Source organism: Numida meleagris, chromosome 5, assembly GCF_002078875.1.
Source record: "Numida meleagris isolate 19003 breed g44 Domestic line chromosome 5, NumMel1.0, whole genome shotgun sequence".
Lineage (NCBI taxonomy): Eukaryota > Metazoa > Chordata > Aves > Galliformes > Numididae > Numida > Numida meleagris.
This window is the reverse complement of record NC_034413.1, coordinates 4,041,996-4,056,710: the sequence shown is the minus strand read 5'-3', so window position 1 is coordinate 4,056,710 and position 14,715 is coordinate 4,041,996. Positions and strand designations below refer to the sequence as shown.

General features: G+C 37.0%; 1 protein-coding gene across 2 annotated transcripts in view; it reads left to right on the top strand.

Moving 5' to 3' along the window:
* ACADSB (acyl-CoA dehydrogenase, short/branched chain) overlaps positions 1 to 14,715 on the top strand; it is a 17,605-nt gene extending 2,890 nt beyond the window's left edge. The window contains exons 2-11 of one of the 2 annotated variants that reach the window (XM_021397443.1): positions 925 to 1,087; positions 2,005 to 2,105; positions 2,887 to 3,093; positions 3,569 to 3,739; positions 5,975 to 6,100; positions 6,479 to 6,571; positions 8,281 to 8,370; positions 9,926 to 10,063; positions 10,637 to 10,736; positions 11,279 to 14,715. In XM_021397443.1, coding sequence (XP_021253118.1) covers positions 925 to 1,087; positions 2,005 to 2,105; positions 2,887 to 3,093; positions 3,569 to 3,739; positions 5,975 to 6,100; positions 6,479 to 6,571; positions 8,281 to 8,370; positions 9,926 to 10,063; positions 10,637 to 10,736; positions 11,279 to 11,349 — 1,260 coding nt within the window. In that variant the 3' untranslated portion in view covers positions 11,350 to 14,715. Of the gene's footprint in view, positions 1 to 921; positions 1,088 to 2,004; positions 2,106 to 2,886; positions 3,094 to 3,568; positions 3,740 to 5,974; positions 6,101 to 6,478; positions 6,572 to 8,280; positions 8,371 to 9,925; positions 10,064 to 10,636; positions 10,737 to 11,278 lie in introns of both variants that reach the window. The other variant, XM_021397442.1, reaches the window with a different exon arrangement.

Sequence of the window (14,715 nt, the reverse complement as noted above, 5' to 3'; positions counted from 1 at the left end):
ATGCTGTCTGTGCTGTTCATTTTGGTGACTTCTCAGATGTTACCACGCCTGCTGAACACAATTCCCCCTGCGGTAAAGTACTGTGTAATACCTCCACTCCCTTGGATATGTACCCATTTCTTCTTGATGTCATTTGAGACTGTGTTATATCATGGATGAACGGAGAGATGCTTCTGAGAGGGGTGATGTTAATCAATCATAAATTGTTCAGGTTTAGTTCCTGTACTTTTTTTAATAAATCAACCAACTAAGACGTGTTAATAATTAGTTACAGAGTACTATCTATATACTAGCTGTAGGATTTAAACTATAGAGAAAGTTTCAAATGCCAGGTGCTTGGATTGTGAAATGTGTTTGCTCTGAAATTCAGCCAGTGATAAGTAAGATCTCAACTGGAACAGGAAAATCCACAGGGCTGTTGAAGTCATGCCCTTTCACAGCAAAATTATCAGACAGAGGGCTGTCATTGCTTCAGAAGTGAGAGCTGCTGGTCCCTAGAAAATCAGAAAGTTAAGTCTGTTATTAAAGTTGAGTGTTCTTGTGTAAGAACATTCTTGTTTTACATGTATTATATTTGATTAATTCTGTTACAATGTACACTTATTACTGTGAACATTGCAGAGGCTTGCTTTAAAAATAAGTTCTGCCAGCAGGGTTTATTTGCTGCAAACATTAACATTGACTAAAACTAATGATTTTAAATATTTTTTAGAGTAACATTGTATTAGCAAACATCAAGAAAATTGTTTTGGGTTAATAAATCTCAGGTAAATCAAGTGTAAACTGTTTCCTATTCTGTTACTGGATAAAAGCGCTGGGTAAAATGGTATTTTTTCAATTAAAATAAAAACTACTAAATATTTAAGTAGTCTACAAACAGAAATTCTGTTAACTGTTCTGATGTTCTGTATTTATTGTCAGCAGCTGAAAAGAAATGTGCCAGCATACTTGGCAGCCTCTTGGAGGGCTTCTCCGTGTGTCTATAGATCCTTCAAATCAGAACCTATGCCAAATGTGACCGGTGATGGACTCATCTGTGCTCCGCTTCAAACATTCACTGAAGAGGAGACGATGCTGAAAAATATGGGTACCTATTTTCTGTGTGGTTAAAATTCAAAAATGCCTAGCTAGAAGGGAAATCTTACCTTAAAAATCCATTTTTGTCATTTAATTCCAGTTAAATCTCGAGTTGAGATTGTTTCGTTGGATTTTGCTTAATTTTTAAATTGCTTTAGATCATAAGAGAAGAGTGCGGTGTTGTTTTGGTTCTTCTTCCGTGTTACCAGAGCACAAGTGCACATACCAGAGTGCAGTTTACTCTGCATGAGTAAATATTGGCTGTTTGAGACTGTTGCTGTCGCAGCAGTGAAGTTGCCTGGCGTTGTCTCACGCCCTTTCAGAAGTGCTTAGTTCATCTGTGGGTAATTGCTCCAGCTGGTTGTCAGAGGTTTCACCTATCTCCAGATTGTGACAGACGTGATGTGTGCCTGCAATGGAGTCAGGCCTGCATGAGGAAGACTTCAGAGCTGAGGTGTAAGAGTGAGAGCCTGCACATCTACAAGAGAGCTTGTAAGGCTCAGGCTGAGCAGGAGCAGTATTATTTACATGATCTTGTGCGCTCAACGTGTGTTAAAGCCTAAAGACTACCCAAATGACAAGTTGAAATTCGTAAAGAAGGTACAGCTAACAAAATAAGGGACATACTGGAAATATTTCCCCCTCTTTTTTGTCAACTAACTTCATGCAAGTGTCGCTGAGTTGCTTTTGAAGTTTCTAAATCTATAGGAAGTATTTGTTTTGGTTCACAAGCTTGTAACACGAATGATAATTGAACGTTGTGGCACATTACTTTGTTTCACTTGGACAACTTCTTGTCTTTTTATTAAATTGTCTGGGAGAGTCAGAATGTACGCATAACCTCTCAGAAATACCATGTGACTGTTAGAGTGATCTTCAGGTAGAGTGTTAGAATACTTACGTGCCTTCTTTCTTCTTTCATTACAGTGAAAAGATTTGCTCAGGAACGAGTTGCACCTTTGGTACAAAAAATGGACGAGAATTCGAAAATGGAAGACTCTGTAATAAAGGGATTGTTTGAACAAGGGGTCTGCACACTTTCACTTAATTATTTAGTCAAAAAGTGACACCACCAATATGAATTTCTAACTGTGCACTTTTCAGGTTTTTAGATTAAAAGATTGAGAGGTGATTCAGTTGAGCTAAATTGTGGATTGATCAACAGAAGGGCAATTTTATTTTCTTTTTTAATCTCTCTCCAGCTTTTACCGTGATATTCTTTCCATCTGCCCCACTCCCATACTGCATTCTTCAAATTATCTATGAGATCTTTACCGTCTTCTTTGTTTTTTTCTTGGATAAGAATAATTGCATGGAATACTAAGACCAGCCTAACTTAAGTGTCACTGGAAAAAGGCATTGAGAGTTTTCTGTGTCCGTATTAGGCAGCAGCAGGAGGTTGTGTTCCAGATAACCTACTTATCATTCCTGCATTCAATTGTAGCCTTTCCTGCTATCAAACCTCACGCTCGTCTGTGATGAAAACATCGTTTTGTACAATGACAACTCTAAATGATAGACTTATGTTGAAATTGCAGTTGTTCTGCAAAATACAATCAAATTAGTCAGAGTGATGTTTGGCCTGTATTCTGCATTTGTGAATTATTTCTTGAGTAAGTTGACTCTCAACTTCTGGGATAAATTTTTTAGTTTGTGAAGGGTATTGAAAGGAACTAGGTCTTTAAGAAAGGATCTGGAAATGCTTACATTCTGTAGGTTTTATTTTAATCCTTTAAGTGTTAGCTTTGACTAACGAGTTGATGAGAACTCATGAGAAAGACTAATATATTTGCATCTTTTACATTTCAGCTGATGAGTATTGAGCTTGGAGAAGAGTACGGAGGAACTGGAGCTTCATTGTTTTCCATCATATTGGCGGTAGAAGAGTTGGCCAAGGTTGATCCAGCTGTAGCTCTTGTATGTGAACTCCAAAATACGCTAACAAACAGGTTATTTACCACATACGGAACAGAAGAACAAAAGAGAACCTACTTGCCTAGAGTGGCTAAAGATACAGTGAGTCAGCATCTCGTATTACTATGATATAGGATAGTTGTCAGCAGTTATATAATATTAGTGGTTGGGTGTTTTTTTTTTTTCCAGTAACTAAATGAGTGACTGCAGCAGTGGAAAATATCTTTGTATGTGAACTTTGAGACTCTTGTTAGAGCTGAGACCTGTGGTGGTAGAGATACATCTTGTCATCAGTAGACGAGAGGTAAAAGTGGAAAGGGTCTTCATAGTTTCATTAACATTTAATTTACTGTGGAAAAGATCTTTAAAGCAGTTGACTGGGAGAGGCATGTCATTCCATGATGTTTCTGTTGTTAATGTCCATATCTGAAACTTAGTTAATTTGAGGTGGTAGGTTAAAAAGTTTGAATTTAAGAGGCTTGTGCGTGTCAATAACTATTTTTGTTGCAGAACTCCTTGTACGTTGTGCCTACATATTCAAAAACAAGTAAAATGAATTTTTCCCTTCAATTGACAGATAGGCAGTTTCTGCCTGTCGGAGGCTGGATCTGGCAGTGATGCTTTCTCTTTGAAGACTCGTGCTGAAAAGAAAGGAGACTACTATATTATCAATGGCTCAAAGATGTGGATTAGCTTAGCAGAACACGCAGGAGTTTTCTTTGTGATGGCAAATACGGATCCTGCCTCAGTAAGTTGCTAAAGAATAATGTTATTTTCAATGACAGGTGATGATATAGGATACTGTGGATTTTCTATTAATAATCTGGTGTTAAAGGTTAATATTCTTTGCACCTTTTCCTAGCTGAGAACAAACCTTTACAATATTTTCCAACAAAAATAGAGAACTCGCTGAGCAATTTAATAAATTCCTCCCACCAGGGAAAAGAAAAATGTCAGAATCATAATTGCTTAGATGAAGAGCACAGCATGCATTGGTCTTATTCTGGGTAATGGAAGAACAGATTGTTTGTGACACTTCTGGCCTAACTGGCAAGTTGCTGTTTTGCAAGGCAAAACAGAGCTTAGGCTACATGCTCTCAATAATTAACAAGTACACAGTAGTAAAGTTCAGATTAAAAAAAAAGAAAAACCCAAACCCATATCTGAATATGCATGTTTCAAGTTTTGTCATTTACTAATTTGGATTTTGGTGGTAAAGACTCAGAAAAATCAACTGTGAGCTTTAAAATATACTGTACCACAAGAGTAGAGTGAGAATCAAATACAAAACTAAATTGTTTAGAACTTCTTCCAGTATCTCTTTCTTAAGAAATTAACTTGAAGATACTTATTTCTAAATTCAAAGCTCTGACTAATAAAACATTTCTTTTTTCCTTTCATTGGATAGAACATTTGAGCATCGTGTTGCTTTCTGAAATTTTACTCATTTCGTCACAGTCTGGTGGGTGATTTGAGTACTTCATAGCCTGAAAATACATTTGATAAGTCATTTCCATATTCATTAACTGCTGTCCATTGCCTTAATATCTGGAGTTGTTACTGTTGGCATAGTGTTTTGAAAGAATATGTATTGTCGTGTTAAAGTTAGAAATTTGATTTTACATTAATATTCAAGAAGGAGGTTGAAAGTCATTGGTTTTCAAAGTTTAAGTAACAGTTAACAACAGTTTGAATGAGAACAGGCCACCGTACAGTTGTGTACCAAAGTGTACAGTCTGCACTAGCCACTCCCATTTGGTGAGATGGACTGTTGTTAAGAAAAGATTTGGAGAAAGAGTAGTCTTCTCTTTAATGAAGATGCAACTCTTCCACAAGAACCACAATGCTTTTCCTGCCTCACCGTGTCATCCTCTTAATGAGAGGAAGTGCTGTGGGTGGGAGCATCAGGAAGAGATGAGAACATGGCCTGGAGGACCTCGTGCTTCTCTCCTGGGCCTTGTAGAATGGGGCATGAGAGACTGCTGTGGTTCTGGCAGGAGGAAATGCTGAGAAAGCATGAATGAGTGGGGGAGAGGGGGGAGAACTGGAAATAAGAATAAATTACAGGGAGAAAAGGAAAGTGACAGCTGTCAGGAATCACTGCTCTACTTCAGCAATCTAAGATTTCAGCTGTATAAAGACTGTAATCCTGTGCATAGAGATGCCAGAACTTAGACTGACTTTACAATCTGTGTATTGTCACATGCGTTATTGAGTGTCCTGTCCAAAATGTGATCTGAATACGTACAACAACCATCGTAATGATTTCAGAATACTTTATAAAAGATGTTCCCACTACTTTTCGAAAATGAAGAGGCAGTGGTATTCATGTTCTGCAGGCTGGAATCATAAGATGAATGTGCCCAGCAATCCTGGGTGGCCATTCAGAGCTTTTATAGTACTTATACTGCACTTTGAATATTCAGACACAGTTCCCAGTGATACCAGTCTCCTTGGTGAGCGCTCTTACTTTGGACAACCTTGAAAGGAAGTGAATATTTGCAGCCTGCCATCAGAAGCATAACTGAAGTAATTGGGCTTAAGTAAAAGCTTGCGTACCATAGAATATTCTGACAGGTGAGGTTAGAGCCATTATTCATTTGACCACTTGAGCCTAAACACACCCTCTGCCTGGCAGCTCACTATTTAACTGCACTATCTTCCAACTCAGCACTAACTTGCTTCCCCAGTGATTTCCAGTGCAGACAGACACTGTGATCCTGTTCCATTGGCGTAATACCAGTTTCCTGTCTTCTCCAGAGAACTTCCAAAATTATTCTGTTTTCCACGTGGAATATTTTAATGGGGCTTGTGTTGAACTATAATTAGTAGACACAGGGAGCAGATGATGATGCCAGTGTCTTATTTAGGAATGTATGAAGCAGGTATAAAATTCCAGTGTTGGGGTGTGATATTTATATAAACATTTGGTAATACTAGTATAAAAAAAACAGTTATTGATTATTTTTTTAATTCATCCTAGGGATACAAGGGAATCACATGCTTTATAGTAGATCGCAACACAGAGGGACTACATATAGGGAAGAAGGAGGATAAGCTTGGAATCAGAGCGTCGTCTACTTGCCCAGTAACGTTTGAAAATGTTAAGGTATTGTAAGCTGTTTAGCTACTGAAGCATAATTTGTGTATGATTTGAGCTTGACCACACGTAAGGAGAGAATGCTAACCAAAATTTCCATTTTTTTCTCCCCTTTTCCCCCTTCACTGCTCGTTACTGTCATCCCTATTTCTCAAAAATATTCAGGAGGATTGAGATTTAAGTTCTAAATTTTGATGCAGTTTTTCCGAGTGAATTTATAATCGGAGAATGTTCTCATCAGATATTCTAGTAAGCAAATGATTCGTTTGTTTTACGCCCTCATTTACGGGGAAAATTAACCAAAGTGTAAGGTGATTCACCTGTGAACATTTCTAGCAGTTGCAAAGCAGAATAGAACACAACTAATGGTGTGATTTTATTCCTTAGGTTCCTGAGACGAATATCCTCGGGCAGATTGGACAGGGCTACAAGTATGCAATTGGAATGCTAAATTGTGGCAGAATAGGTATTGCTGCACAGGTGGGTAACATTGTTCAATGCTGAATACAACCATTATAGAACTTTGAATTTGGATTCAACCCTACAAAGTATTGGTAGATTGTAAGAATAAACTAGTTAGGAAATACTTTATTAAAAACTATATTGCCACTAGATGTCACTGTCCCTGTGTCTAAGTTACAGTAATACACTGAAACAATTGCAAATGATAAAATCCTTTCTGCGACATAAGCAATATATTTAAAAATATTAAATGGCAATTAGTTTGTCTTAGGTGGTTAACTTATAGCTTCAGAAATATTTCAACATTTTTCTCTCCCATTGTGTACATTTATTTTTTGAAAACTAGATCTTTGGAAAATTTAACATACTGAAATGTATATTAATATTTCTAATTGTGATTGGATGGGATTTCCAAATGTGACTTCACGCTCACTAATGTTTCCCCAGTAAAATTTCTTTTAAAAGTCAACTTATTTTAAAAATAAGCATGATTTTTTTTTGTGGCAGAAGTGTCCTAGTTCAATGTTGTGTTTGACAATTGAATCTTAATGGCATCTTCAAGAAATCATTTGCTCATCGTGGAGCTTTTTCCACATGCTGCATTTTGTTGTAAACTCGGTTTGGATCTCAGACTGCTGGTGTTTTCAATGGAAATCAGATACAGCCTTATAATAAAATTGCTTGTGACAAGTTTTTTTCTGTATTTTGAATTTACTTTTTAAAAAGTAAAGTTTTCTTGGTATTTTGTTGTGGATGCAGTTGTGCTGTGTAGGGTGCAATGCATCTGTACTACCAGGCCTCCCTTACCTTTTCCTCCAGCTTGCAGGCAGACCTCTGAATAACCAGAGCAGAAATAAAAGTCCTCCTGAAATTTAGACTTTTCACATGGCAGTATACTATGTTGCTAAATGGGTTGGGTTTCCATCATTTCTGAAAATTATCTGTGATTAAATTTGGTCAGATGTGGCATTTAAAAACTAGAGCCATGGGCCCCGTTATTCCCAGAGATATAAATAGTATAGATGCTCTGGCAGTAAAATACATGGTCTAGATTTTTATCTTAATTACTTCAAGTTACACTTATAACCTAATTAAAAGTTAAGGTCAGGTAGTTGTTATATCTCAGTTACTACTTTTTTGGTAAATGGTGAGAAATATACTTGAATGGCCAGGAAGAGCAGTGTTAAAGCCCTGTAGTATTGAATTTAGTTGTGCAGTGTGATAGGTTTAAAAGATAATGAAAATTGTATAAAAATATAACTGTGGCTGTGAAAACAGTTTTAGACAGTTTTAGGACAAGGTAGCTGTGTACATTGCTACAGTTGCTGAAGCTGATATACTTAGCTCATTTGCATGAGTTTATACAAGACGACAATTAATACGCTGGTGCAGCTAATGAGCAAAGTACTGCATTATTTTCTTACATTCTTTCCTCACATAGTCTTTTTTGTAGGCATTGTGGGTTTTTTTCGAATCTTAATTGAATTAGGAGTAACTGTCTGAAACCTGCATAACTGTAGAAGTGTCTCTTCAGATTCTACATAGAATCTTCATAACATTTTGGCTTTGTTTTAGCAATCATTATGTAGGAAGAAAAATTTTCTCCTGGCCACCAAGCTTTTTACAAAGGTGAACTCCTTGACCAGGATAAGACTCTCTACTCAGATCTCTGTAAGGTGCATTCATGAGCTAATTGTTACTGAACATATGCCTTATCTTTTTTACAGATGTTAGGACTGGCACAGGGGTGTTTTGACCATGCAGTTCCATATACAAAGGAGAGAGTCCAGTTTGGGAAAAGCGTATTTGATTTCCAGGTACTTGTTAATGGACTTGTGAGAGGTTCTCTCCAAGATAGTAGCAATGATGGCAGTAGATGAAGTTGGTAAAATGAGTCACCTGACTTTCATAATTTGTGCTTCATCTTCTGCCATGCCTCCTCCGTATTTCAGAAGAAATTTTCAGGAGAATTTCACGTGAGCATTCATCTGCCATGTGGAATGCATCCTTTCAGTGCTATGTGTTTTTTCAAGTAGCGTGTAAATCATTTGCAATTTTGAAACAGTAGTATTGTAACCCTTCTTGCTTGATAGTATATTTGCTGCCTTGAAAAATACACGTGGAATTCCTTTCTCTTCTGATTTTAATCTCACAGTATGTTGAACACGTTCCAGTTTTTATACACTTTCATGAGGTGTAGGGGAAGGCCTTTTCCTGGAGGCACTAGAAAAAGGAGAAAGATGAGGAAAACTGATTGAATGATTATATTTCCTGTGTTATATAAAGACATTTAGTTTTCATGATAATATCTGTATCTTAAAATGAAAAAGCCTCTTTGTTGCAAAAATGATGTATAGTTTAATAAGGAAGATGTATAATTGTAATTACTGTCGTAATTTTCTTTTTGAAAGAAACCTACATCTCAGCTAAAGGGAAGGAACATTAATACTACTGGTAATTTGTACAAATTTTAGGAAGCACCCAGAGATATTTAGAAAATTATTGGAACTGTGTCTTTCAAATGGGAAATTGAATTTTATAATTGCCAAATTATTTAGTTATTTTGACCTGCCTTTATGTTTCTGCTGTATCTTTCTGCAAATTTTAAGGAGCAGTGTTAATGTTCTAATAAGATGAAAGATTTCATTGTGTTTTAGGTGCAAGTTAGACTATTCAGTATTCATTTTCAATTATCATAATGTTTGTATCTCTTTCAGTAATCCTGTTCTTCTTTAATACCTGCCATTTAGAGGTGAATTCCATCACCATTTTCCATCCTCTTGAATCCATTCATCACTTATATCTTCTGTACTTCTTTCTGTGCCACCCATAGCTTTTGTCTTGAGGTTATTGTGCATGGGAAGAAGTAGTTGTCTCCTTAGTAGTTCTCCATTTTATTTAACAAGTTTTTTTCATGCCTTTTTCAGTTAAGCTTCATAAGAGAACTAGATGTGTTTATGTATGACTATTCTCAATGGATAGCTGCAAAATAAATATACCTCTTTGACCAACTCTTGTCACTGCACTGCTGAGCAGAATGTTGCCATTTGGCTGAGATTTCTTTGGTACTCGTGGGTTCAAATATTGACTCTTCCTCTCTGTCCAGTCTGGCAAGAAGTTCCTCCGTATTTCTGAATCAAAGAGGGAAAGAGAAAGAGAGTGCAATTCCTAAAAGGACTTCAGTGGCTCAGAGTTTTCACGAATTTGTTGTCAAAAAAGCAGAGGCATGCAGAATTACTGGTCTATCTGGATTATTTTTTTTTTATTTTGAATGTAGATATGTCCCTTTATGAAGAGAAAGGGATTCTTGCTAGAAATTTCACTTGAGTACTGGATAGCAGTTCTGTCTGACTTGTGGCATGCTTATTCCAGGCAATGCAGCATCAGATAGCTCAGGTGGCCACCGAGTTGGAGGCTGCGAGGCTGCTGACCTACAATGCTGCCCGTCTTGCAGAAACAGGAAAGCCATTCATAAAGGAGGCGAGCATGGCCAAATACTATGCTGCAGAGGTAATGTACAGTTTCTTAATTCAATACATTTATTTCGCTGCTGTTGGAAAGTTTCTTCCATGACTAAACGTGCAATTGTTAAGTCGTGTTTTGCTGTGAAATCTGTAGCTCTATTTCCATCTTCTGTCATTGAAAGAGAAAGTGAATTTGTGTTTTGACTTATCTAGAGAGATTTCATTCTCTCAGGATTCTTTTTGTGGCTGGAGAAATGAATGGTTCCACTTAGCTGGTCCACAACTGTGATGTTTAATGTGATTCAGAATTGCATTGCTTCTGTTTCTTTTTAATTGCTGTTTTGCATATTTCTGCTAGTCTATTTCATAGGGTGTCATATGAACTGTTGCAATAATAGTGAATTCTTGTTGTTCTCTGATGTGGAAGGACGTTATTTATGTTCTAAAATGACTTGTATAAGATGAATACAAAAATATCAATCTGTCATTTTCCCACTTGTTCTAGTTACTGTTGTAATTACTATCTTGTCTTCACTTTCACTGGCTATGAAGCATAAAATATACCATTGCTTGCAAGATGGTGAATCCTGAGATAGTAACAGTGAAACTATTTTCATAGGTTGCAACACTAACAACTAGTAAATGTATTGAATGGATGGGTGGTGTTGGATTCACCAAGAATTATCCAATAGAAAAGTACTATCGTGACTGCAAAATAGGTGAGTGATAGCCTCTAAACAAATGTTTCTTGTAGCATTGGTATTACTATACTTTGAACTACTATACTTTGAATGACTGGCTAATTTTTAAAGAGACTCTTTTTCCCTGAAAACTATAATCAACACTGATGATAGTGTATATGTAGTATATTTGGATTAAAGATCTGAATCTATGTAGAATTTTATTAAGATTTCCCTGTTTACCAGTATAACCACTGAACCTAAGGGTTTGACATTGCTACTAATGATACCCTTTGACTTTATTGCTGACATCTTCTGTTAATGGTTAGCTTTTTGTTGGTTATCTGGGAATTGGTTTTCATGAAAACTTCTTGTCATTCTGTTGTAGCAAAAGAAAAGTATTTTGATTGTCGCAGATAATAAGATATGAACACTTACGTGAATGTTAATTCTAGAACTTGCTTAGTAAAGCTTCTCTTCAATTGTAAATGTTCTAGCTGGGCTGTTAGGATAATATCTTGATCTCTTGATGTACTCACAATGGTTTTATAGTCTTCTAACTTATTCTGTTCTGATTTCAGGTACAATCTATGAAGGAACTTCAAATATCCAGTTGAGCACCATTGCAAAAAGCTTAGCACAGGAGTACTGAAAGTATAAGAACTTCGTGACTATTAACAGAAGCAACTTCACTGAGCATTAATCATTAATTACAGCTTTTTTTTTGCGATTATAAGAATGCATCATCACAGACAAAATCATAAAGAAAACAGTGAATTCCGCATTTCAGGACAGTGAATGTGTAAATCATGCTAAATTATGAATTCCACATTCAAATCTAAATGTTGAGTTAAAAGCATCTCTTTCTGCCTGAGACACTTCTATGATAAGACATTAGCTCAAATTATTTTGCTGCTTTAGATTATACAAATAGTGTGTCTGAACTTTAAGATTTCAAAGCGAAACAGAAGACATTTTTAAGTTGCCTGATGTAAAAGCTTCTGTTAAGCTGCCTGGGAGAAAGGTCTCTTCGTGTGCAGCAGAACTGTTGCACGGTGTAACGCTTCAGTTTGTTCTTTATGCCTTTTTTTAGCATGGAGTACAGGAGAGCTGTTTGGAAATAGGTAAAAGGGATGGTTTTCCTCTCTTGGGGAGAGATGTCTATGGAGCTGCTGTAAATGGAGTAATTTTTTTGGGCAGCCTTCAGTGTGTTCTTAAGTATATCTTGGTAATTAAGCCCTTCCAGCCCCAGTCTGTAGTACTGAAAGGTGGATAATACGTACCTCCCTTTCCAGCGTTCTCAGTTGTTCAGGGTTTAAATCTAAGAGGCTATTTATAGATATCCTTTTACAAAAGGTTGAGTTGAAATCTTTGTGAAATGGGGTTAAAAATCTCTAGTGGTTCTGCAGAAAGACAGAGATATAAGCTAGATAATAGGAATGCTGTGATACTACCTCACAGCGGCCTTTCCATGTTCAATGTGTGTTACCAGCTTTAATTCTCAGAACCTTCCTGAGAGTTAGGGAGGGACTGATAATTTGTGGGGAAAAAAAAAATCATGGAAGTTAGTGGTTTCTCTACAACCACTAAGAGGCGTTTATCTTCTTTGGACAGAGAGGGAGATAATTTTCTTGAGATGTATTTGCTCTTTTGTCCCTCTCTGTTTACTTTAAAATTAGACATTTCTTTTACTCCTGAAGAGTCTTCAGTGTTGGAGAACTAATTAACTTAGAGTCGAGAGACTGAAAGTTTATATAATTATATAATTGCTGTAACTGGCAATTTGCTTCAAGTGTATTGGGGTAGGCAAAGATTGTTTTTCTGTTTTGGCCAACTTACAAGAATCTCATTTTTAAAGCTTCCTAGTCACTGATGTGTAACTTTGAGTGGAGCTTAGAATGTTACCATCTGAGACTCCCAGAGAATTTTCTGGCCAATGGTGGAAAAGGGCCCTTAATAGGTATGTTTTGACAAACACACTGCAGTGCCTTATACAAAGAAACAAGCAAGGAGAAAAGCATCAGTTCTTAGACTTGCTTTCAGCCTCAAAGGGAAGTAACTATTTTACTGAATGCCTTTCCCCACATTTCTTCTTTGCCTGTTGACAGGCAAAGAGCTAATGCGATATTTATGCCAAATAAAAAAGCACTTTCCATGTGAGTTTGTTCAACAGCTTTGGGATTTTCAAAAATTCAGGAGTAGGAGGGTAGACTAGAGAATTTCTGAAGGTTTCTTCCGGGTATGTAGTTGTTAAAATACATTTCAGGTTGTTTGCAGACTCTCTTTTAGATGTTAGACTACTGTTAAGACTACGAACACTGCAATGGCTAACGGCAGTTACTCTGCTCAACATAGTCTATCCGTGAGACTACTCTGATCATAATCCTACTACAAATACTTGAGTGTCCTTGATTGCTACAATGCAATGTGCTAATGTGAGAGGCCATCCTTAGCTGCTGCAGTTCAGCCAGCTTTGCTAACACGAGTATCAGCAAAGATGAGGTTTTGACTTGTACTGTTTAATGGGTCTTCTAGTGCAAGACAATATCTTAGCTTGGCTTCTTTAGTTTTGTGTGAGGCTACAAAGTGGGTGATGATACTTAACTGACTTAATATAGTGCTAAAAGCAAACCCTTTATTAAGGAAAGTGCTGAGCTCCTTGAAGGACTGCTGACGGCTGGATATCCAGCATTATGTAAAAGGGCTGTCTCTGTGCAGAGCTGTGTCAGGTATCTATTTAAAATAGAAAAAAAAAAAAAGAAAAAAATCATAATAATGTGATTTCCTGCAGTCTGAACTTGGCTGCCTTACTTCAGAAAACTACCTGGACGGCTTCATCAGGAACTCAACAGTTCTCCTTAGAAAAGCAAAGTCAATCCTTTAGCTAGTGTTATGGCTGTGAAGATTTCGTGTCTCTCAGTTCCATAGGCTGTATGCTCTAAATTCTTTCTTTTGCAAGAAATACAAGCATTTTATTTCTGCCTACGAAATTTTGTGGAGGAATATGCGCACAAGTAAACTGTAACCACCAAGTTTCTTCCCAGATTCCATTTCTCCTTAAAAAGGGCACACACACCACTGAGTCAGCATTGGCTGTTTTGGCCGTTTCCTCTGGGAAGAGTTTGTTTGATCCTCTTAAGCCTGCTTCCATGGCTGCATTAATGCAGTCATTAGTTTAGTAATAGGACGTGCTCCGTTGTCCAGGAGCTATTCAGAGCTGCCTGTAGCCCCCACCCCTGTTGTGTTTCGGACATGGATTTATGGATTGTCAAAAATTGCATTTCTACACTTGCCACTGTTGGGCATAGGACTGTTAATGGTGGTTGGCTACACCAGTAGGTGTGGGGCAGCAGAGCTGGCGTGGTGATTGTTACAAGGCTTTCTGTGATGAGGGTGGGTCTTAAAGCTGCTTTATGTATTTATATTAGTGAGTTTCTTTTTATATGTCCTTAGTCATTTCAGTTGATCTAGTCTGTTACCTTGGAACAACATATTCAGTACTCAAATGCTACATCTGGGCTGGTTAAAAGAAAAAACCTGTGCTGAGAATGCATTAAAAAGTGCCTGAATTTGCTATCTGACTAGATACAATGCTAATCTTGTGTATCAGCTGACGGTTCTCTAGTAATCTGTCATTTAAATTTTTAAACTGCAATTTTTGTACTGACACGGAACGAATATATCTTCTGTCAGATTTCTTTCGTATTACTCTGGTTTGTGATATAGCTCTGAGGCAGGTATCCACAGAAAGGTTTAATTGTTATCCGGAAAATACTCAAATAGAACATTTTATACGATGTTTCCGATGCTGTTGTTCTTTCTTTCATGTTTTCTTTTCCCAATGTAAAGATTGTGTTGGAAAAAGATGATGTGAAATACAGAGTAATTGTTCCACGGGAGCCTTTCACTATGTAAAGAATTTTCTAATTAACACGATATTACTTTTCCATTTGGAAATCTTTTGGTGAGAGACCCATTTCAAGTTCTTCATACCGTAATAAACTAGATTTGAAACACA